Source organism: Nelusetta ayraudi, unplaced genomic scaffold (assembly GCF_046127955.1).
Source record: "Nelusetta ayraudi isolate G7.1 ecotype Tasmania unplaced genomic scaffold, CSIRO-AGI_Nayr_v1 ptg000042l, whole genome shotgun sequence".
Taxonomy (NCBI): domain Eukaryota; kingdom Metazoa; phylum Chordata; class Actinopteri; order Tetraodontiformes; family Monacanthidae; genus Nelusetta; species Nelusetta ayraudi.
The window spans coordinates 10,787,622-10,809,926 of record NW_027466092.1 but is presented as its reverse complement, the minus strand read 5'-3'; the positions used below and the strand labels follow the sequence as shown (position 1 = coordinate 10,809,926).

At 46.6% G+C, this 22,305-nt stretch overlaps 2 protein-coding genes across 4 annotated transcripts; both read left to right on the top strand.

Annotated features, from left to right (window-relative positions):
• Positions 1-1,908: 1,908 nt before the first annotated feature.
• Positions 1,909-10,067, top strand: mazb (MYC-associated zinc finger protein b (purine-binding transcription factor)). 2 transcript variants are annotated; one of them, XM_076034338.1, is made up of 7 exons: positions 1,909-3,110; positions 3,324-3,474; positions 4,124-4,530; positions 5,027-5,274; positions 6,856-6,919; positions 7,080-7,251; positions 7,768-10,067. In XM_076034338.1, exons 1-7 carry the CDS (start codon positions 3,078-3,080, stop codon positions 8,115-8,117), a joined length of 1,425 nt encoding a protein of 474 aa, XP_075890453.1. In that variant the 5' UTR covers positions 1,909-3,077; the 3' UTR covers positions 8,118-10,067. The 2 variants fall into 2 exon arrangements, with proteins under 2 accessions (XP_075890453.1, XP_075890454.1); XM_076034339.1 differs by having other exon boundaries at positions 1,915-3,110; positions 4,124-4,230.
• Positions 10,068-14,321: 4,254 nt separating this feature from the next.
• Positions 14,322-21,786, top strand: tlcd3bb (TLC domain containing 3Bb). 2 transcript variants are annotated; one of them, XM_076034336.1, is made up of 7 exons: positions 14,322-14,799; positions 16,298-16,497; positions 16,692-16,775; positions 17,516-17,741; positions 18,238-18,333; positions 19,362-19,471; positions 19,653-21,786. In XM_076034336.1, the coding sequence occupies exons 2-7, from the start codon at positions 16,373-16,375 to the stop codon at positions 19,930-19,932; spliced, it is 921 nt and encodes a 306-aa protein (XP_075890451.1). In that variant the 5' UTR covers positions 14,322-14,799; positions 16,298-16,372; the 3' UTR covers positions 19,933-21,786. The 2 variants fall into 2 exon arrangements, with proteins under 2 accessions (XP_075890451.1, XP_075890452.1); XM_076034337.1 differs by lacking the exon at positions 14,322-14,799 and having other exon boundaries at positions 14,817-16,497.
• The last annotated feature ends 519 nt before the right edge of the window (positions 21,787-22,305 follow it).

Here is a 22,305-nt window from a genome sequence, read left to right as displayed (position 1 = left end):
GTTATTAATATTCTTGTTATTATTGTTATGATCATTATTTATTTGTTTGCTCGTGAAGGTTTCCATACGCAGCCTCTTGAAAGGGAGACATGCACAATACTGCTGACACTCTGACTGACTGACTGACTGAGTGAGGACCCAGCAACACGTTGGATGTGTGTGAAAAACAGAAAGTGGGAGGAAGGGCGTCAATCAGGCTGCCAGGAAGGAGCGGCGCCTCGTGCCAACGCAGCAGCCCGACCCTTCACTCAGTGTTTTTTCATGAGATCCTGCTGGTTCTCGTTTCCGTTTCTCTGGCTCATTTACTTGAAGGGGATCCAAACTAACCGGACTCTTTTTTCTTTTCTTTTTTTTGTTATTGTCGTTTTTTTATTTAATTATTAGACAAGAGGAAAGAAGAAAAAAAGATAATCACCCTGCTGTTTGTATGACTCGGAAACACCAGCTCAAGACAATTCACTGTATACCCTACTACTTTATGCTCGGTTGGAATCTCAGTGCATGCATCTAAACTCCTTGTATAAACTAAGAGACTGGGGGGATTCGGGGAGGCCTTTGTGTTGGGGAAATCAGTGTGGTAGTGTTTTAAGACGGGTTGTTGTCAGTTACAGAGGTTGTGGCGGGAGCAGCGGGGAGTCCCGGCTCCTGCGTCATCGCGCCCACCACCACACATGAAGACAAAGAAGCAACACAGGATCGTCTGTGTTTTGCAGAGTTTTCGGGGTGGGTTTGTCGGGGTCGATTCCTTGTTAAATATTTAAATCAAGCAATTCCAAGCTGAAGGAGAAGGAGAGGGGAGAAGGGGTTTGGAAGCGTATTGGAAAATAACAAAAAGGGATGCTTTAAAAAGTAATTTAAAAACTAAAAAGATAATAAATTGATATTAACACTTTAACTTGTTTTGATTTGCTGTCAGATGAGACAAAATAAGAGTCAGTGATTTCAATGAAATGTTGAGTGTTCTTAATGGAAAGCAGTGTTTGTGTTGTTTTAAATTAAGTACATTGCATAAGTGCGATGCCCTTTATGGAGGTTGAAATTAATGCTTAAGCTTTAGAATGTTGTCTCTGCAATAACTGCAATAGCCCACAGAGCTTATGCCAAAAAGAAGTGATATATATTGATTATTTGTTTTATGGCTTTATGGCCCCATATCATGCAAAAGCTTTAAAAAAAAAAATCATTGGTTTCAGCAGGAGGCCAAATCAGTAGATTTAAGCTGTTTGTTAGACAATTAAGTGTGTGACACGGCTCCACTGTGAAATGGATTGAAAATGGGTATGAGAACTTTTTAACTTTTTTTAATTATATGATTTGCATTCTATGCTAAAAAGGCATATAACCTAATCTCTGGTTCCCACTTTCGTTATTATACCAGCAGTGATATTATTGTTGCTAATTATGAGCAAATTACAATACAGAAGTTAATATTTTTTAAATAATTTTGTGGAACTAGAAACGTGAATATGCATTCTCTGTTCCAGGAAATACATTTATTCTGGTAAAATGCTACTAAAAATGAACATTTTGTCCATCAATTTCTCGTTTCAAAAATATTGTAGTCAAACACGAAAATTGAGACCACATTACTTGAACGGTACACGATGTAGATTTTCACATTAGAGTTTGTCTTCTCTATCAAAATTATTATATTATTAACAGAATTTCCGTTCGTGAAAAACACGACGTACGTGAGTCGGTGTGAGTGACACTGACAAATCTTGTTTTTCATCCATTGTGTGGCGCCCTCAGAGTTGCGATTTGCCGTGTTCAAAATGTGGCTCTGACGTCATCATTACTGTCGGCCGACGGGCGGCGGGAAGGAGGAGGAGGAGGAAAGTCTGCGCGCGCACTCCCCTTTAAAATGCGTCCGTCATCATCTCTCGGTTAATGAAAAGTGGTTCCGCCTGCTTCCTGCGCCGCAGCGGGGCCTTCATTCCAGCAGGCCCGGCCAAGGAGGAGGAGGCCATGGAATAGAAAAAAGGAAAGAAAATAATAAATAAACAACTCCGTGGTGCATTTTTTTTTTTTTTTAAATGTTGTTGGGGTTTTTTTTTTTTTGGGCCGAGAAGACAGACAGGAAGGGGCGAGGACCCGCCAGCCGAGGGAGGCGGAAATACGAGGGGGGGTGTTCGCCGCCCGGAGAGGAAGCCCTACCCCTTTAAGAGCAAGTGGGACATAGCGGTGCGAGAAAAGGAGAGGAGGGGGAGAAGAAAGAGGAATTAAAAAAGAAAAGGAAGAAAGAGACGGGGAGGGAGGAGGGAGCGCGGGCGATAAAAAAAGAAAGATGACATCCTCGCGGCGCAACGGCCGAGGTGGAGCGAGAGGCTGCGGCCGGGCGAGAGCGCCGCTCGCCGGGGTCACGGCTTGAATCCAACAGCGAGGCTTCGACAAACACCCGATTGGCCTGTCGCGGTGTTGGAGGGGGGAAATCGGCAAAACAGATCCACAAATTAAAAACAAAGCATGGCCTGCTATACAGTCAGATACGTTTTATAACCCACGTTTGTTCTCTTGCGTATTTTTATATCTTTTTTTGGGGGGAATGCATTTTTTTATTCCAGGTAGACGGTTATTGTTCAATGCTAATACTGTGATATGCGCTCTTCTGGGGGGCTGCTTCTCGTTCGGATCAGATGAGTTTTCACACTGGGATGTTGTCGTTTTAGCGAGTTTAGTGTTTTAGGGGGCGAATTAAAGTTGGGAACCAAAGTAAGTGAGAAGCAGGCCATAATTGGACCTGGCCTGCTCCGCCGCCGCTGCTGCTGCTGCTGTTGCAGCTCTGCGTCTCACAGCTGCGTGCATGTTAATGGACAGCGATCCGGCTACCTCAATGAGGAGATAGAGAACACGGCCTTTTTTTCTTTTGGGAAAAATTTGCATTCCGCTTTAATCCACCACTTTCCGCGGGAGGGGAAATCCGGGGAGCCTCGTCGCCTTTTTTTTTGTCCGCCTGGCGGGCGGGCGGGCCGACTGTCCGCGCTTCGACCAGCGCCGATCCGAGCCATGCGAAGGCTGCCCTGCTCGGTCTCGACCAGGAGCTGACTGCATAATCTCCGTCGCCGCTACGCCGCAAAATGGATGCTGCTTGGAGCAATTTCCTCTTCCAGGTAGGCTGCTGGCGGCGCCGTGTCTTCTGGACGCAGCCCTCGCCAACGTGTGTGTGTGCGCGCGCCCCCGCGGGAGTCAGTGTGTGTATGAATGTGTGTGTCAGCGCTGCAGCCTTCCCTGCGAGCGTTGCTTCGTGTTGGCGGCGCAGCACCTTAAGACAATCCTGTGACTTGTGTTTACATTTGGTGACGGCCTTCTGCTCGCTCCTCCAGAATACTCCCACCCAAAACCAAGTGGATGGGAGCCTCCAATCAGAGCTCATGCCCGTGCACACGAGCTCTCCCCAGACCCCACCCACGGAGCACATAGCACAGCCTCCCTCGACTGTGGACACCGCTGCCCTCAGCGAGGATCCCCTGCCAGGTGAGGGCACAACACACCTGCTGGAGACACCTTGAGGAATTCAAATGCGCCAACACTTGTTGCAGTGCTCGTTGCAGAATGAATGGAAAGTGAACGTGATCCCCAGTGTAAAGGGCCGCCCGGAACATTAGACCCCTGTGTGTTTTCCTATCGGGGAAGTGATTTGTATTTTAACTGACAGAAGAAATGTGAATGTCAATGACCACCGAATGTCTTACTAGCATCTCTGAAGCCACGGTCACACTGCCAGCCAAAATCTGGTTTCTAGCCCGTCCAGATTGAAACTGGACGGCTCTTTTGTAGTCTAAACAGTCACAAATCACACAAAATCCGATTTTTGCAAGATGGATTGAAACCACCTTCAGGAGTTAGTTTCAAATGGCATTTGGACGGATGCGTCTCGGTCTGAACAGCTCCAAACACAGCGATGGGTTTTGACTGTGACGTCATTCTACGCGACGCAAGAGACAATTTAAGCAAGAACACCAAATAATTTTACCTGCAAATAATCATGAGCAGGTGGAAGTGAAGGTGGATGATGATTAAATTTGCAACTTGCGTATTGTTTTAAACATTTTTGAAAACCTCTTTCTCTCTCACTCACTCTCTGTCTCTCCCCTGCCCCTCTCTCTGGCTCCTCCCTCCCCAGTCAAGCCCGTGTCCCGGCCGGGCCGCGTCGCCCACATCTGTGCCATCTGCAACAAGCAGTTCAAGAACAACTACAACCTGCGGCGGCACCAGTCGGTCCACACTGGGGTACGCATGAAGGACAGGGCCAGGGAGCAGGCGGAGGGGGCAAAGGAGGGAGCGGCCGGCCAGGTGGTGATGGCGGTGGGGGGCGGGGGGAGGGTGGAGAGGACCACTGTGCCCCTCTCCTTGCTGCACCTCTCCGAACCTCCCCCTCTGGCTCCTCCCGGCGTGCTGCTGGCGGCCCAGCGGGCCCCCCTGGGTAGTCAGGATGGTGAAAGGGTTGCCCTGCCAAACATCATGGCTAGCGTTAACCCCCATGCTCCGCCTCCTGCTGCTGTCGTCATGGCCACAGGGGCGACAGTACAGGTGGGTTAGGGCCGTGTGGAGATGGCTGTTGTCAACCCCAAAACCCTTCAAGCATGTTGTTTCTTCTGCCTGCCTGCACGCAGGGACGGCGCTCCAGGCCGCCGCCCTGCGTGCAGAATTTGGAAGTCCTGTTGTGTTGTGTTGTATTGTGTTCAAAACGTTGATATGTTTGACTAGAACATAATGTCCTCAGCCACCGGCTGAGTTCCAGTCTGGTATCTGGCATTTGTAAAGAAACAGCGTGCTAGAAGAAGACCCCGCTCTCCCTCCCTCCCCCACGCTCCCCTGCATGTTCTCTGTGACACCAACGTGGTGCAAGCACGCTCCAGACCCACTGCGGCGAAATGAACCCGTATTGCAAATCAGCCGTTTAAAAAGGTTGAGATGGGGGCTCTGATGTCTGCGTGCATTTTGCAAAGTGCTAACAGTTGGAATGCCTCGTGTTAGCATTGGTAGTTGACCTGCTTGCTCTTTCTCTGGTTGTCTCCACACACAGCGGCCCTCCAACCCCAACCCCAACCCGGTGAGGAAGAACCACGCGTGCGAGACGTGCGGCAAGGCCTTCCGGGACGTCTACCACCTCAACCGCCACCGCCTGTCCCACTCGGACGAGAAGCCCTTCTCCTGTCCCATCTGCCAGCAGCGCTTCAAGAGGAAGGACCGCATGAGCCACCACGTGCGCTCCCATCAGGGCGGCGTGGAGAAGCCCTATATCTGCCCCCACTGTAGCAAGGCCTTCTCCAGGTGCGCCACTCATCACTGCGCCGTAAAAACACACCACAGGTTCAAGTTGACTTGGTATCACTGCAGCACTTTTGTGGCTGTGTTCAGACTGCAAGAAAAAATTATTCAAATCAGATTCCTTCTCAAATCCGTTGTCCACACTGTGTTTAGCAAGTGTCCAAATGGGATGTGGCTCTGTTCAGACTGGGCCACATTATTGGCCCATTTGATAGGTTGCTGTAGCAACGACGTCGGAGCGCAGGCATTGTTCCATGTGTGTAGTGTGTGACGTCATATCACTGCGACAGCTGCACTTGTTGTGATACCTGCCCCGTTAGCGATAATGCTGGAATTAGGGTTAGGGTTACTGCTGGAATTAGGGTTAGGGTTTCGGGGTTCCACATGGGCTAGAAGCCCCAAATTTGGCTGTGTCTTGAGGGATCCCGATGAACCTGCAAGTGGCCCCATGTCTCTAGGACAAAGTTGACTTTTGAGCCCATAGACTTGCATGGCATTAGGGCAGTGGTTCTCAAACGTCCTCTGTCACGCAGAAGAACATTTTTCACAACTTTAGCAAATCACTCTTTATGACATCAAATCCTGAAAATTACTTTTTAAACAAGAATACTCCTTTCACTTTTCTGCTGTGCAAATAACTTTTTTTGGCAAACTACTTTTGTAACATCCACCATCCTGGCCTCGCTGTGAGACAATACAGCATAATGTTGTGCTCCCATCTCCTCAAAGTGCAGAGAATAGCCGCGCTTTCAGGGGTCTTGTTTTGATTAAACTGACCACATCATCAACATCAGTCATGCGACAACATCACATTTTCTACCTGCCACACGGGATGACGTGTACTAAGTCATAATATCGCGGCGTAGATCACGTACTGATGCAAAGGGGTTTGATTACGTTCTATCAGCGCTGGAAAACTCTTCATTGTCCTCTGGCTTTTTCACTCGCGGCTCGCACATTAGAAAGAAAATAGAGCAGACGCCGAACCGAGCGCTGCGCGGCCTACTGAACACTTTTTGTTAATTGTTCCGCCATGGAAACATGAGTTCCCCCGGCCGCCTCGTCTCCCTCCTGCCCGGTGTTTCGCCCTCCCTCCCCAGACGTGACTCTGCGTTTCAATCTGGATGGGCTAAAAATCGGATTTTGGCTTGGCAGTGTGAACGCAGCTTTTGCTTCATGTGGAAGGTGGTGCTGCTGTTCACAGTGACTCTACTGTTACAACTCTGGTGTAGAAGATAAGACATTACAACATTATCACAAAACAGCCATTTAGATTCTGAGAACAGATGACAGATTTATAGCCTCCCAGGTTGCCTGGTATTAACTTAAGAAACTGATGGTTATGTTTCTCCATGGTAATCTCTGTCGTCTTTCCTAAAGGTTGAAAAAAAAAATACAATCTTTGGTGGAATTGAAGCAACATTGAAGCTTGTATTGTTTGTTTGTTTTTTTCATGGCTGTGGCATCACAGTCGTTGCACATGTACACATATACTTTATTGTACGTTGTTTAGAAAGTCTTTGCAGTTTTTAATAGTGCTGATTGTAATGGTGCATTGATTTGATTCCTCTCTCCTCTCTCAAGGCCTGACCATCTGAACAGTCATGTCAGACAGGTGCATTCATCAGAGCGACCCTTCAAGTGTCCGGTAGGTCATTAATAAAGCACAGCAGTACAATAATAAAAACACACTGCTGGAGTTCACACTTGTGTAAAAGGATTAATTCCCAAATAGTTCACCATCAAAGGCTGAGTTTTTGATGTGGAGTCTGGTGGAGGACTTGCTAAGTTCGTGATATTGTCCGTAGACTTGCGAGTCCAGCTTCGCCACCAAGGATCGCCTGCGTGCGCACATGATCCGTCACGAGGAGAAGGTGCCCTGCCACATCTGCGGCAAGCTGCTGTCGGCCGCATACATCACCGATCACATGAGGGTGCACAACCAGTCGCAGCACCACGTCTGCCACCTCTGCAACCGCAGTAAGTGCTGACGGCACAACTCTGTCAATGATTGCTCCTGGTTTCCCGTCGTCGCGAGTCTCCTCTCAGCTGGAGGCTTTAACAGCATCTTACGGTTCCTGCTTCTGCTTTTATGGCCACGTGATTTTAGAATCCTGTGGTTTGGAAGGGGATCTGTCCACTGTAAATAGCTCCCTGTGTCTTTCAGTGTAAAAAAACAACATCTGAACATGAAGATGTTGCAGATGGATTATTACTTCTATTTTCAAGTAATTTATTTCTCTTTGACTGTAATTATTTGAGTTTTCAAATCCTAAACGATGGTTCAACTCACTGAGTGCCGTTATTGAATGAGGTTTTCTTAATGGTTGTTGCTGATGTTTATTTCCACTCAGATTTTTCCAGTCACTTTAAGAAACATTTAGCGTTGATGTGATACTCTTTCAGTTGATTGGCCAGGGGCTTTTGAAAAAAACAAAAACAAAAAACAAGGCAGACCTTTTTGCCCTCACACTGTCCTTGCACCTCCTCCACCAGGCTTCACCACGCTGACGTACCTGCGCGTCCACGCCCAGAAGCACCACGGCCAGGAGTGGAAGGACAGCCCCGGCGGCTTCGGCGGCTCGGCCTCGGGCGGCGTGCTCGTCTGCCACCTGTGCGGCGTCCACTGCAAGACGCCCACGCAGCTGCAAGGCCACATGGGCACTCACACGGGCAGCCAGGCCGCCGTGGTGGCCAGCTCGGTCAACTCCAGCGTGGCCGCCACCAGCTCCGTGTCCCTCAGCAGCATGGTGGCGGCGCCGACCGTGTACGTGACCGGCAACACGGTGGTGGACCTGCTGGTCACGGACTGCTCCAGCATCGCCGTGCCGCAGTCCCACAGTTAACGGCGGAGAGCCCAGCAATAATAACCTCACTTAGAGCAACGTTTCAGGATGGAGGGGTTTGGGGGAAGGGTGGGCGGGGGGCGGGGGGGGAGATTAGCACCAGTCAGTCAGCATCCAAGGGCAATATCACCTCAGAGGCGAGCAGAGGAAGAAACCAGCGGAGTTATGCAATGAGGGACTTTAGCGTGGCCGCAGCAGGTTCAGCCACACGAAGCGACGAGCATGGATGTGTTGCGCGACTGTTCTCAAGTGGCGCCAGTCAACTGTGGTACTGTACTACAACAACAACAACAACAACAACTACTACTACTACTACTACTACTACTACTACTACTGTATAACTCTCCCCTCCCCCTCGAGTCAGGGCGTCGGCTGCTCTCAGCAAGTGCACCAAGTACTGTATATCTCACACCAGCGCTGATCTTACCTCCATTTTGCTTCTCTCTTTCTCAGTATCCAAGCGGCTTTTGAGTTGAGGGGCAGTCGGGTAGAATCGTTCAGACAAAATAAAATAAAAAAGAGAGAAAATCCAAACGGAAAAAACCCTGCGACGAGGAGGCGCATTCAGACGGGAAGCTGCGTATCCAGGAGCTCAAAAGTCGCTGCCTCTTCTTGCGTGTTGGCTCGTTTGCTAGCACTAAAACCTACTCTAGTTCTTCCGAAATGTCAGGTCGTGTCTGCATCTTCAGGGGGTCCCTTATGTTTAGGAAATCAGGAGGTCACACTCGTAGTGAAACTCGGTATGAAACTGTGGGATGTATTTGTTTCTCCGCAGTACAGCGACGAGAACAGAGGTCAGAGGCTTCAAGCACCTTAATCGTTATGGTTTGACTGGGTTTTGGAGTTCTTGGATGTTCCTTTCTCTGAGTGAGTCTTCCTCTGTGGTCTCTGAGTCATTTTAGTTTAAAGGTTCGAAAAAGAGGACATGTAATTCAACGACTAATCAACACTTAAGCTTCTGACATGGCAGTTCTGGCACTTAAAAAGAAGGAAAAAAAAGACTTTTTTTTGCATGGAAGCTAGCGAGCCATGTCATGCTTATAATTAGTGACGTGACAAAACAGAAATCCCAGCAGCAGTTGCGGCCAGTTAGCGTGCCGGAAACAACACTATTTCTAAAAGGTTCTTCTTTTTTTTTTTTTTTTTTTCCATTTTTAACTGAGAAGATTTTAACATTCTTTTGATTGTAACAGTCACTGCCATTTAGCCCTTTGTTTTCTCCTTGTACCTGTCCATCATGTGAAACGTATGCATTAGTTAGATTTTAGTCAGTTTAACTTTGTATAGCACACAAATGTTCCTGATGCAAATAGGTTTTCCATCCACGTTTTAATCTTGTGACGAGTCGCTTTTGATTTCTGACGTTGGTGATGTGGTGTGAAGAAGGGCTGATAGTGTCACAACTACGACAGGAGTTTTCACAGCACCACGCTGTGTGACGTAAACAAATCCCGGTTTTATACTGGAGTGCATTTTCAGCTTTGTGTTAATACATTACCTTGAATTTGTAGGTTTTCTTTTTTCCCCCCTCTTTTTTCTTTGTTATTCCCCTTCCTGTTGAGAAAAGTAGTGATTTATGGAAAAGGGTTTTTTTTTTCTCTTCCTCTTGACATTTAGAAAGAAAAAAAAAAAGTAATACCTCTACTCTAGGATTCTGTACAGCTCGTGATACATCTTAATGCCTTATCATACTCAACTGCATTTTAATTCTTTTATGATGAAATATTTCAAATCATAGTCATGGATTCATTAAGAATATTAATGGGATGTATTTATATTTATATTTTTATATTTCTCAACAGTATGCATGTCTAAAGGTTAGAGCAACAAAAAAACAAAACAAATCAATGACGCTCACTACAGTCATAAATATGTTATTTTGTAGATGAAGTAGAGATCATGTTATTATTTTGTAATTTGGGGGATTTAAAGTAAAAAGAGTAAATGGGGTATTTTGTTGTGTGTGTGTGTGTGGGTCATTTCACACTTTCGAGCACATCGTCACATTTTGCACCACACCTGTAACTGATTTTTTTTTTTTTTTTTTTTATTCACAAGAAGCTTTTTAATTTTTAATCTACTGCCTCAGTAATAGAATTAAAAGTGTACAAATAAATATACTCACGCCCTGCTTATTACTTCAGTGAACCTATATTTCAAAATTGAGAACATTTTCTATAGAATAGTCTGCAGTCTGATCCTAATAGTGTCTCCTTGTTCAGTGTGACAACCTAGTCGTCAATTTCTGCCAGTAACGCATATTGCTTGATAAAGCTCCATACACAGTTAGGACAACAAAAGACTGAAGAGAGCTTTTGTCACATCTGAGGACAAATGGCGCAAAACGAAATTGTGGACTGATGATGTTAATTACAAGAATGTACTCAGTCATTACAACTAAGTGATTATACAATCTAGACAGCACTATCTTTCAGAAATTATAGCCAACCGGTTTTGTTTCGCAGTTACAGAACTTTGTCAACCTTGACAAATCAATACCTGCTAAACTCCTCAGAAAAGTGCCATGAATTTGCCTTTTATGTGCAACTAAAGATTACCAACTGTAGCAGCATTGTGTTGTATATTCGTAATGATGCAAGTCAGACAGTAATAAGAGAGAGGAGTTAACTCAAGTGTCCGTCAGAACAGTGTTATCAAACTGTGAAGTGCAGCAGAAAATCATTGAGGGCCAATGCGAATTTGAAACCGTCAACGGTGTCGGCCTTTACCCCACTGATCGTTTGTACAAATGTAAAAGAAAAGAAATGTGTATGAAGGAAACTACAGAGTAAGTATAAGTTTATCACGTGAATGTTTTCCGGGATAAACAAAAGACCATTTGAAAATTACAGTTAATGTACATCCTCTTTGACTTTCTACTCTCATGTTAAATTTCTAGATTGACCTATTTCTAGGCTGAACTGAATATAAGGTGTTTTTAACCGATAGGTTAGAGAGGCAGACTCATCAATGAAGACTCATTGAAGGTGCCCCCAGGTCTTTGATTAGGTTGATGCAGAGCTGCTGGTGCTGGTCGCTTGCGCTATGTGACAGAATTCTGGACCATTTACTTCTTATGTGTTAGGAGACTGGACAGAGGTGAACTATCTGGACTGCCTCTACTAGCATGCAACTGTATGATGGAAGTTGATAGAAGAAACCTTAAGCCCTGTTCACTACATTTTTCATTTTTTTTTAAATTTATTTTTCATGTACTTATCAACAAGTAAAAATACAATTCAAACACATGGCTTGGAGAGACGGAATAATGTGATCATGTGTCAGAAGGGGGAGCAGCTGCTGCAGGGTTTGGAAGGACGGGTGAGTATGGCCACAGGTTGGTGTGTGGCTGAAGATTCTTGAGGAAAACAGGTAGATCACAACTGTGGACCTCTTACCTCTCTGCTGAATCACTGAATCAAATGTGATGAGGAGGTGGAAGGAGGGCCAGCAGGTTACCAGCAGGTTGTTCAGCTGAGGCACCGAAGTTGCTTTGGAGTCTCAAGAAACTGTCAGGGTTCAGTGGCAGAAGACTGAAGTTCAATAACTTCCCTTCAACAAAAAGTTTAAGACCCTGCTGATTTATCAGAATTTCAAAATTCTGATTCTCACATATGAAATATGAAGGAGCCTCACATGATGAACAAACCGGACATGAGCCATAAAAACAGGAACTTACTGGTGTTGCCTTCTGGCCAGGACCTAAGCCACTGTCTCTGTGCCTCCAGAGTGATTGAGCAAAACAGGTTGACAGACACGGTGAGGAGAGCTGTTAGCAAACAGTCCAGGAAATCAGTTCCGTTCATTATCATCTAAACAGTCCAAGTATGGAATTATATGTAATTATTGATTTGTGCTGTTTAACCACTTCAAATATTTGCACTGGCTGTTAGTAATGAGTAGCAGCTGAAGAGTGGGAGTCAAAAACAAAACAGTGAAATCCAAAAAGCAAAGTTATTTGTGAAGTATAACCATTGATCCTCACGTAACACGGTTAAATACATTTAAATAACATGATGTTATATTCATATATTCTAAAATATAAATTGAATTAAAAAAGACTGATTTCTAATTAGTTTCATTATTTTGTTAAAATGTTTACAAGACGTTTTAAAGATTGGTTCCATGTTTGTTGTACCGTTTCTTTTCAAGCCTCATTTAGCAATAACATTACCAGATATTCCAAATAATCCATTGTCCCAGTCATGCCGCAACTAAATCTTACACGTACACTTTTTCCAGCTGGTTAAGAAATCACATTTCCGTTTATACCTTGCTCTCATTATTCACTTTCTTTTGTACTCCAACTACTGTTGGTAACCCACAGTTTGAGGTAAATCCATTGCACTTTCCCGAGGGATAGACTCCAGAGGGCGTTGATCTGACGGATCTGCTCCATCTCCCGCCACCCGCAGCGGGACGGAAGAGGACAAATACAAGACCCAGTGATGCAGTGTTGAGCTTCCACGAGGTAATGCGCGTGTTTATTAGCCAGCATTTACTGATTGTAAATCAAGACGCGCTGTTTTTCCCATAGTATCAAAACTTCCAAGTTTCAAGCTAAGAGATGAAGCCGGTGCGAGTACATTTATACTTAATGCAGGTCTTTATTTCTGACGAGGCAGAATGAATGAGTAACCGTCAGACTGTAATGCTCGGACTACACCCCCTCCTGGAGAAATACAGACATGGCAGTGTTGTATTCTCACCACACACACACACACACACACACACACACACACACACACACACACACACACACACACACACACACACAGGCCTGCGCCAAATGAGAGGTGGCTCTCCTTACAGGTTGAATAAATGGAAGTAAACAAATATGACATTAGTAAGAACACTGGTTATCAAAGAGATTTATTTTATTTATTACATTATACATTTATTTTAGGTCATTTCTTTTAGTTTTCCTACTTTCCCAGAGTCAGAACCCAATAGTGGCCCGAGGACAGGTACTGTTTATGTATTTGGAGCAGTCTGAAGTTTCATCAGACAGTCTGAGTGGAGGTACACAGTCTCAGACTTTAAAAACCTACAGCTTGCAGTAAATTTTTACACGAGCGTATGACTGTAGTGTCACGTAACGATTAGTCATATATTTCCTTTCGTGGCACCACATTATAAGTTTCAATGTTTCTCTATTGACAGCATTGCCAGCAGTGTACTGTGTGCTGAACTGCCAAGCTGTCTTGGCCAAATGAGCAACAGCCTGACTTCCACCTCTCCAGACCCACGGTGGCCCACCTCATCTCCATCCTCCCGTCTCCATTGAAGCATTGCTGGGGCCGTGATCCTGAGGTTCTCCAGTCCCCGTTTTCACAGGCGAGTGCAACCTTGACATCATTCACAGGGCTGCAAACCAAATCATCCGAATAAAAAGAACCTTGCCTTCCACCACTGGATGGATGATCTCCCAAGAATCCCAACCTGGGATCACACTGTGTGTAACTCAACTTCCAGCAGTCCCACAAAAGCAGCGATCAATCCACCAAAAAAAGGTTAAACAGACACCGCAGTGACCGATTCAAACGAGATCAAGCCTTGTGGAATGTGCATATTTCATTTAGTCATGGAAGATGGTCTTCATTAGTTAGTGTTTATTTTTATTTTTTTTTTTTTTACAGTGTTCTCATTTTGCTCTTTGAGGTGTTTCGTGCAACTCAAAACTTTCAAAATTATATTTTTTTATTGACATCACAAGTTACTAAACCCACAAACAGAGAAGATGGTACCGTTCAATGCCACTTTGACCTTTGATAACTTTGAATTTCTAATAATGGAAACCCAAATATGGTCTGGGTAATTTATCAGATACACAATGTTGATTTTACTTATTACATTTTTAACCAAAATAACCATTTTAAGCTGCAGTCCTCAGCCTGTGTTTCATCAAATCAACTGTTTGGCTGCAAGATGTCCAACCACCGAGCAAGGATCAATCGGTTATTTTGAAATCCCGACTCATTGAGTTTAATTTATAAATAACAAATATTTATTTATTTATTCAAAGAACATGACAGGTCGTGTGTCTCTTCTCAGTCTTTCGTGGTTGTAAACACCGGCATCACGTCCCAGAACTCTGAGGGCGGCTTCCTGGATGAGCGATTCATTCAGTCTCTGCGCTGCATAAAATATAACTAAATACAATTTGCGAAGCGCAGCACCGCACTGTGACTGGTGCAAATTCTCTCGTCATGTCATGAGCCGCTGCTGGCCGGACCTGTAGGAACTAGCTGGCGCAGCGGTCCACGGCGTTGACTCAACGTTGCACCTGCGAGGAGGAAGGTTGAGGCATCACTCGCTCCGACCGTCCGATGACACAGCGACCGAGGACCCGCCAATCTAACCTCGACGCGTGGATTAAATCGTCTCTTTGCTGCACCGTTTTAGCGCAATCTGTGGCTACTATCACCTAGTTGGTATCTGAACCCGACTGCATCGGCGGGCTCGTCTGCAGCCTGCCCGCACATACATGTCGGTGGAAGTTGCTGCAAGCTAGCCGTTAGCCGTCGCCGCCGCCGCTGCTGCTCCCCTTCACGCGACGAAGTGGCCAAATAAACATGCTGCGGATCATCGAGGCGGAGACCCCTGGGACATCGCTAACGTTAAACGCTCTCTGCGGGACCCGCGTTTCGACTGGCCGCTGACTGGACTCCGCAGAATATCTGTAAATGTCTAAACATTTTTTAATTATTTTTTGGAGGTGTCCTAAACATGTGCAACTACAATCTGCTAGCCGCCGCTGCTAGCCGTTGACGCCAGTTTATTTGACACCGCTACAGGCTACAAACAAACAACAAGCTAACGAAACGGTTGAACGTCAGCACGGGGAAGCCATTAAGGAGTCATTAACAGGGGCTGCATCGCATTCCGCCAGCTGTTGTCCACCGTACGGGTGTCATTGTGTTGTCCGAGAAGCGCCACAGTTTGTTCAATGTGGGTACGCAGCAATGGTTGCTAGGCTAAGCTAACGCAACTGTCTGCTTTCGCGAGAGACGCTCACGGTAGCGTCATTGTTAGCAGCCGCTTCCAGAGTGCAGACAGTTGGTCATGCTTACATATGCCAAGGATGGGACCGCCACAATAACAGGGTGTCGTTCGTTCTTTTGTTCAGCCTTTGCTAAGCGTGTGCACGACGTTTATATATATATATTTTAAAAAACAATGTTCAACGATTTGCAATTTGCGTTGTCTGTAACTGTCAGCTGTTTGGAGCTTGTGCAATTTGTTGAAAGCGGTATCTTTAATGTTGGGCTAGCGTACTACTAGAAAGCCGAGCCACGAACCTTAATCTCACACAAGGCCTTTGAAATTTTAATGCCACGGGGTAAGCATTGAGTGGCCGAATCTGCTTTGGCTAGCATTTCAATCCCGACAAATCAATGCAGGAAAAACGACCGGTCTCGATTCACACCTTTTTGGAGCGCAACCCGGCTGGAAACGGGCTGTTTTACCCCCTTCAGCCCCAGGACGGATAACACAAGCAAATGTTATTGTGCAGAACCACTAACACATGCAAACCGGCCTATTTTTTGCTGTTTTCAATATGTTCAACGTTTCGTGCTTTTTCTTCTTTCTTTTTTCTTTTTTTTTTAAAAAAACGGAGAGAAAAAAATAGCGCATTGCGTATTTTGCTAATGGACTTGAACTTTTTAATGAGTCAGCTAGTCTGGGTGAGAGCGAACCCGAATCGCGTGTGAAAGTGAAGCACATGGTCGCCTGAGGAATAATGGATGGGAAAAGTGCGTAAGGCTCGACAGTGTCGTCACATCGCGCGGTGCACTGGAGGAAGGGCCCTCAAAGTGGATTTATGCGCCTGCATTGATAGTCTGTCTGCTCAGCTTCGCCAGTCGCGCGCGCGCGCGCGCACACACACACACACACACACACACACACACACACACACACACACACACACACACACACACACACACCGAAGTTGTCCTGTGTGCTGTTCCCTCCTCCCTCTGCTGTCTCATGTTTACCACGAACGCTCCGACGGTTGAGCTCCGACCCTGCGCTGCCACATGTGCTGGACTTTGATTGCGGTCTCCGTTTGTTATCTGAGTCTCGCAGCCAAGCGCGTTCTCGTGGGATGCGACGGGGCAGGGGATCAATGAGGTGCCGGCCCGCCTCAAACGCCGGCTGCTTGTGGTGTGTTTCAGAGACGGGGCGGTAGAAGGACGGATCTCCAGGTCGCCCAGTCAACTTCTCGCCTCTCGGACAGCTCGACGGTGAACATGCTGACCATCCTGGCTGCCGGCTCCGTCTTCTTCCCGGGCCTCTTCCTCCTGTCCAAACAATGTCTGAAGTGGATCCCGGCGCTGAGGTGGAGCGAGCGGGACGCTGTCATAGTGTCTGCCAGGTGAGACGCCGTCACAAATGTGACCTTTCCCCATTTCCTAGTTTTACATATCTAGAGGTGTAGTTTCAGGAGAGCTGCTCATCAAACAGGATCTTGTTTGAGACGATTCACTGAGTTGCATGATTACGTGTTTGTTCCTTTACTTCAGCCGAGCTGCAACATTGGTGTGTTGACTCCCTGCTCTGTGCTTCCAGGCTGGTGTCCTCAGTTCAGGCCGTCATGGCTTCCTCAGCCGGCTACATTATTGCTTCTTCCTGCGAGGACATCATCGAGGACCAGTAAGGAGTCTGTTGAGTCTGTGAAGTGAATGAATGTTTGCCGTGCGTCAGACAGTCAGACAGTTGGACAGACAGACAGACAGTCAGTCAGTCAGACAGACAGACAGACAGTCGGACTCACTTCTTCTCTGCATTCTGTGATTGGCTAAGCTTCCATCACCGTGTCCAACAGCAACAACATGCAGGTGTTTCTACCTCACGCTGAGAGTCTGTGTTCTGATCCCGTGTGGTGCAACCGAGTGGCGCCGCTGACGTTGGACTGCACGTACGGCCGGCCTGCTGCAAGACTGTGCGATTTTGGTTGCGTGCCCAGCACCTCAGCGCCGGGCCAGAGGCATCGACGCCGGCGCTGGTCCGTAAGCTTTACGCAGCAGTTCCACTGCAGGCCAGCCGGACGTGCTGCGTCAGTGACAGCGGTGCTGCTCACTCCGTCACGAGTCGGCGACTGTAGAACCGTCAGCTCCGATTGAAGGTCCACAAACTGCTTCCCATTTCTGCCAGTTTGTTGAATTGTGTGAAGAAATGTCGGCACAACTGTTGTCAAACTTTCCCCCGAGCATCGTGTGAACATTTGCTCTGCAGCTTTAAACCAGGTGAGAGTCGAGGTTCCTGTCTGCAGCGCGAGGCGGCAACGGCCTCGCTGAAGAGAAGCACTCCCGTTTTGCACTCTTTTGTTTTGTCAATCTGCTCTGTCTGGTGTACAACCCTGAAAGGATTCCATGTTTCTCCCGTCAACACAGGCACTGGCTGACCTGCAGCTACATCATGTTCGCCGTCCCCTACTTTGTGTACGACATCTACGCCATGTTCATGTGCTACTGGTACAAGCTGCAGGTGAAAGGGCACGAGGAGGCCTCGGCCGTCCCCCGGCACATGAGCTCGGCGCTGAGCAGCTACCTGCGCCGCGAGTTCCTCATGGTGCTGCACCACGTTGTCATGGTCACCGTCTGCTTCCCCGTCTCTGTGGTAACTGTCATTGCTCTTTCGGTCGGGCGGAAAACCAAAGCGGGCAAATTGAGGGCGTGCAGTCGACTTTGCTCCTCCGCAGGCAGGAAGTCGAGTCGATCGTTTGCATTCGTGTCGCCGGTTTGTCTGTAAAGATTCTCCGAGCGTGAGGGAAACGGGCGCTTAGACACCGGTGGTTGTGGTGTTTACGAGGCGTGCGATGAATATTGTTCATCGCGTCGAGCGTCAGTTTTTTTCTACCGTAAAGCCGAGCAGTTTGCCTGCTGCGCTCTCACTGTCCTCAGCGTCCTCCTCAGACTTAAAGCAGCAGCTTCAGTTCAGATCTGAGACACTTAAAGCTTCCATAGGATTCTCACTGTGGGCTCGTCACTGACGCGGGAAAGCTATGACCTCTCTTTGTGACATCACAAAGGGTTGATTTTGAGTGTTTTTAGCATGCAGCCTTTGCATCGGTACTTCCTGTGTGCTGACGAACGCTGCGACTGTCCTCCTGCAGTTCTGGCGGCAGGGGAAGGGGGATTATTTCCAGGGAGTCATGTTCATGGCCGAGCTCAGCACTCCGTCCGTCTGCTTAGGAAAGATCCTCATCCAGGTGAGTCTCCGCCGGGACCGTCCCACCCGCTCACCGTACGTGTCGCATGCCACCGGGTGCAGTCGCGCACTCTTCACCTCTCTTTCCCCTTCTTCCACCCGATGGGAAACACGTGCGCTCTGCTCCGTCCGTTCCCAGCATGCAGCTTGTTCACGCCCGCCGGCCGCTTGTCGCTCGGCGGCTCCGTCACAAAACCTCATCCATCGGTAAAACAGTTTTAAGTTTGTAGGAGCTGCACCACCGCCACCCACCGCTCCACCAGCTGTGTTTGTTTTAGCTTTGTAAGAATGTGTGTTGAGTGATTGAGTGTGTGAGGTTGCGCCGCCCCTCCCCCACGCCCCAGTCGTAGGCCTCCCGCAGCTGTCATCCTCTGAATATAGTCTTTAGTGCTCAGACCCCTCCTGCCACAGCCGCCTCTGTCCTCCATGACAACAATGCATGTTGTAAACAGCTCGGTGTGTCCTTGTATCTGCCATGGTGTTCATTTGTAATGATAGAAAAAATGTATTTAATTTAATAATCTGTTGTAGTAATGTGAAGATTAGGTTCAGTCAGTCAATCTTTATTGATATGCTTTTATTCATAGAGCACTCTGAATCATTTTAAACAGCAAAGTGTTTCACAAAAACAGCCATAAAATGAAATAAAATCAGAGAAACTAATCATAAAATCTTTTCATTTTAAGAGAAACTGCATTGTTTTATTCTATTGTTGGAATTAAAAAAAACAGCAACAGTGTTCCAGCCATGAAAGTTGAGCCATTGGCTGAAACAAACAAAAAAAAATCTTCATAAATTCCTGCAGAAAGCCGGCTGTGTCTGACTAGCGGCATGGCGCCCTCTGCTGTCGTCTCCTCTCCACTTCTGTGTATCAGGTGTTATTAACAGTGTTGCCATCAATGGTGTAACAACGCCGCGTAACCTGGTGAGCTTTTTCACCAAACTGGACGGCTTTGCTTCTCTGCTCTCAACCTCTGTCTCTCGACCTCTCCCTCTTTGTTTGTCTGTTTGTTTTGTTTCTGCTCTCAGTACAAACAGCAACACACTCTCCTGCACAAAGTGAATGGGGCTCTTATGCTGATCACTTTTTTCGTCTGTAGAGTCCTCCTCTTCCCTTACCTCTACTACGTCTATGGAAGGTATGTCTGTCCTCCCTTCACTGCACTCTCACATTCCGCCGTCTTTCGCGGAGCCTTTGCTCGCTAATTCCCGACCCCACCTGGTGTCCCGTCTCGCAGCTTTTCTCTACGGTGAAAACAAAGAAAAAAAGCAAAGAAAAAAAAACCCAAAGCCCCTCTGGTTGTCTCTGTTGGATTCTAGATACGCATCCATTCCGTTCCACATGGTCCCCCTGGCCGTGCCCTGGCACTGTAACCTGGGCGCTGCTCTGCTCATGGCTCCGCAGCTCTACTGGTTCTCCCTGATATGCAGGGGCGCCCTGCGACTCTTCAGGGGGACGTCCCGCTCCCAAAGACCGCACGGCAGCACGGCCAAGGAGCAGCAGCAGCAGCAGCAGCAGCAGACTGACGGCACGGCGCTGCCCCAGCCTTCCAACGGCTACAGCACGCGTCCCACAGAGCCCGAGCTGGCCACTCACTGAGCGGAGTGGTCGGGGTCGGGGGTCGTGGATGGGGGAGGGGGATGAGGGAGGGAAAGAAAGTCGAATGTACCAATGAGTATGTGAAGGAAAGAAGGCTTTTCTTTGTTTTTGCGAAGACTTGAAACAAAGTAGCAATATGATACAAAGCTACGGACGATGGCCTCAAACCGGGGCTGAAGTGCTCACTCCCCCCCCCCACCCCCGCGCGGCGCCCCGAGCGCTTCAGCCCCCCCCCCCACAGTTCATAGGAGAAAGGAGTGTTAGCGCACTCTGTATTTTATGATGTCATCACGCACTGTGACAGACGGGATGGTGCACTGACTGGAGAGGAAGCTGCGGGGACGCACGGCATGCGATGCGATGTGGCCAATTCCTTTCCCTCACATAGAACAAAACAAAACAAAACAAACAAACAAAAAAAAATCCAGTCCTCTGCCTCGCGGTGTAGGGCGAGCAGGCAAAAAATAGGAATGTATTATATTGTATGTTAGAAGATTTGCTGTAGACGGAGGCTCCCATTCAGTTTAGTAATGAAGACCCTCGCAAAGAGAAAAAAAAACTCCCGGCTAAGCAGTATTTTGACTTGTTAGTGTTTATTATCTGTATCCTCTATGTAGTCACTGTCACTCTAACAAAATGTAACCAACCTGCAGACTGACTCGCCTTTAGAAGGGGGTCCTTCTCATAAGACTGTATTCTGCTGCCTTATCCCTGTTTCTTTACTTTTCTTTCTTTGTTTGGTTCTGTTTTTCAAGCTGGGAAGTGAAGGGGAGCCCCTCAGACTGAAGACAATGTGACCGGTGTACATAAGCCATGTAAAATTGTCCTGATTTCCCTGTCCGTATTAGATCAGATTTCTTATTTTCCACCCTGTCGTGTTCTGCATCTGATTTCTGCCTTTTCACTTTGTGTTTTTTTTTTTTCCACCGACGACATTTGAGCGTGTAAACAACACATTTCACCCATTTCCCTGCTTCGTGTGTGAAGACCCCCCCCCGACCACTCCCATCCTAAATGTTACGGCAGCACTTCTTGTTTCAGTGTAGATATGATCTCATTCCATTTTACAGGTACCACAGAGTGTTAAGTTTTTTGTTTGTTTGTTTGTTTTCCACTCAAAGAAGTGATGCACAGTAGCAGCCACTTGTGTTCTGTTTTTTTTTAGTTCTATCGGTTAGGTGCTAATGCAAATCCTGACGTCCATGTGATTGGCTGGAATATATTCACCAAGGGTTCTGTGACATTTCAACACGTCTAGCGTTCGTGAGAGGACTTTTATTCCCGCAGTCTGAAGGGAAACAAATGCAGGCATCGACCTGCAGCACATTTGTCCATGGGAATCAATTTGTTGTACCATTATTCTGTCAGCGAATTGTTTAAACCATTTTAAAAATGCTTTTATCATAAATGTGAGTTGCTTTGAACCACTGGTTCCATGAACCTTTTGGCTGGTTGCATCATTTTTCCGTCTCTTTTACAGCAGCTTCCCTGTCTCGAGAATGAATTGAGGAAAAAAAGAAAGAAGAAAAAAAAAAAGAATTAAAACAAAAAGCTCTAAAACCGCGAAGACAAGGCAGCTTGTGCCAAAACGTAGGACAACTGTGGGCATGTCGAACACAGTATCCATTCCCGTGAAACCATAAAGTACTGCTTCTTGACAATACAAACATTTCAACTGATGTACTGTATATTCTACAAAATGCTTGTTATTTATTTGTAAGTATTTATTTATTTATTTGGTTTGTGGTTCTGAATGCATATTTATGCATACCTATTATACTATATGCTTCTGGGCCTTATGTGAAGGCTGTATTGTTACTCAGACTTAGCTCAAATATAATTCTCTGTCCTCAACCTGCCTCTGCTCTTGTGTTTTTTTTTCTCTTTTTGTTTTGCAAATAAATAAATAAGAGTCCCCAACAATATTACTATATTATAAAAAACTGTAGAAGTTAAATCTACAGTATACTGTCGAATGGTTGAGTTACTATTGAAGCTAGTATGCTAACCAGCGGCCCCTGGAAAAATGGCCACAGTTTTTAAAATATTAATTTGTTTAAGGTGCTGCTGCATGGAATTCACAGCTGTTTTAACTCCTCATTGGCTGAACATAAAATGAGTCGTAAGATTAAAAAAAGCTAACCAAAAGAAAAACAAGGCAACGATTAAGTAGGAGGCAGGGCAAGAAATCACATCAGTGGTGTCATCAACAGTTGTGCTGCACTACTCTGGTTTCTTTGTTCAGGCTTCTGCCTTGTTAGAAATGTTCAGTATTAGACAGTGCAGTGGATGTTAAATATACATGCACGTGCATACAACCTTACACACTGCCCTTAAATTGTTGATCTTCTCTGCAATAATGTTTCCGTTCTA

Coding starts and splice junctions, on each gene's coding strand:
- mazb (XM_076034338.1), top strand. CDS start 3,078: ATGGATGCTGCTTGGAGCAATTTCCTCTTCCAG. Junction 4,531..5,026: donor CCACAGGGGCGACAGTACAG/GTGGGTTAGGGC, acceptor CTCCACACACAG/CGGCCCTCCAACCCCAACCC. Junction 7,252..7,767: donor CTGCCACCTCTGCAACCGCA/GTAAGTGCTGAC, acceptor CTCCTCCACCAG/GCTTCACCACGCTGACGTAC.
- tlcd3bb (XM_076034336.1), top strand. CDS start 16,373: ATGCTGACCATCCTGGCTGCCGGCTCCGTCTTCTTCCCGGGCCTCTTC. Junction 17,742..18,237: donor TCTGCTTCCCCGTCTCTGTG/GTAACTGTCATT, acceptor GTCCTCCTGCAG/TTCTGGCGGCAGGGGAAGGG. Junction 18,334..19,361: donor TAGGAAAGATCCTCATCCAG/GTGAGTCTCCGC, acceptor TTCTGCTCTCAG/TACAAACAGCAACACACTCT.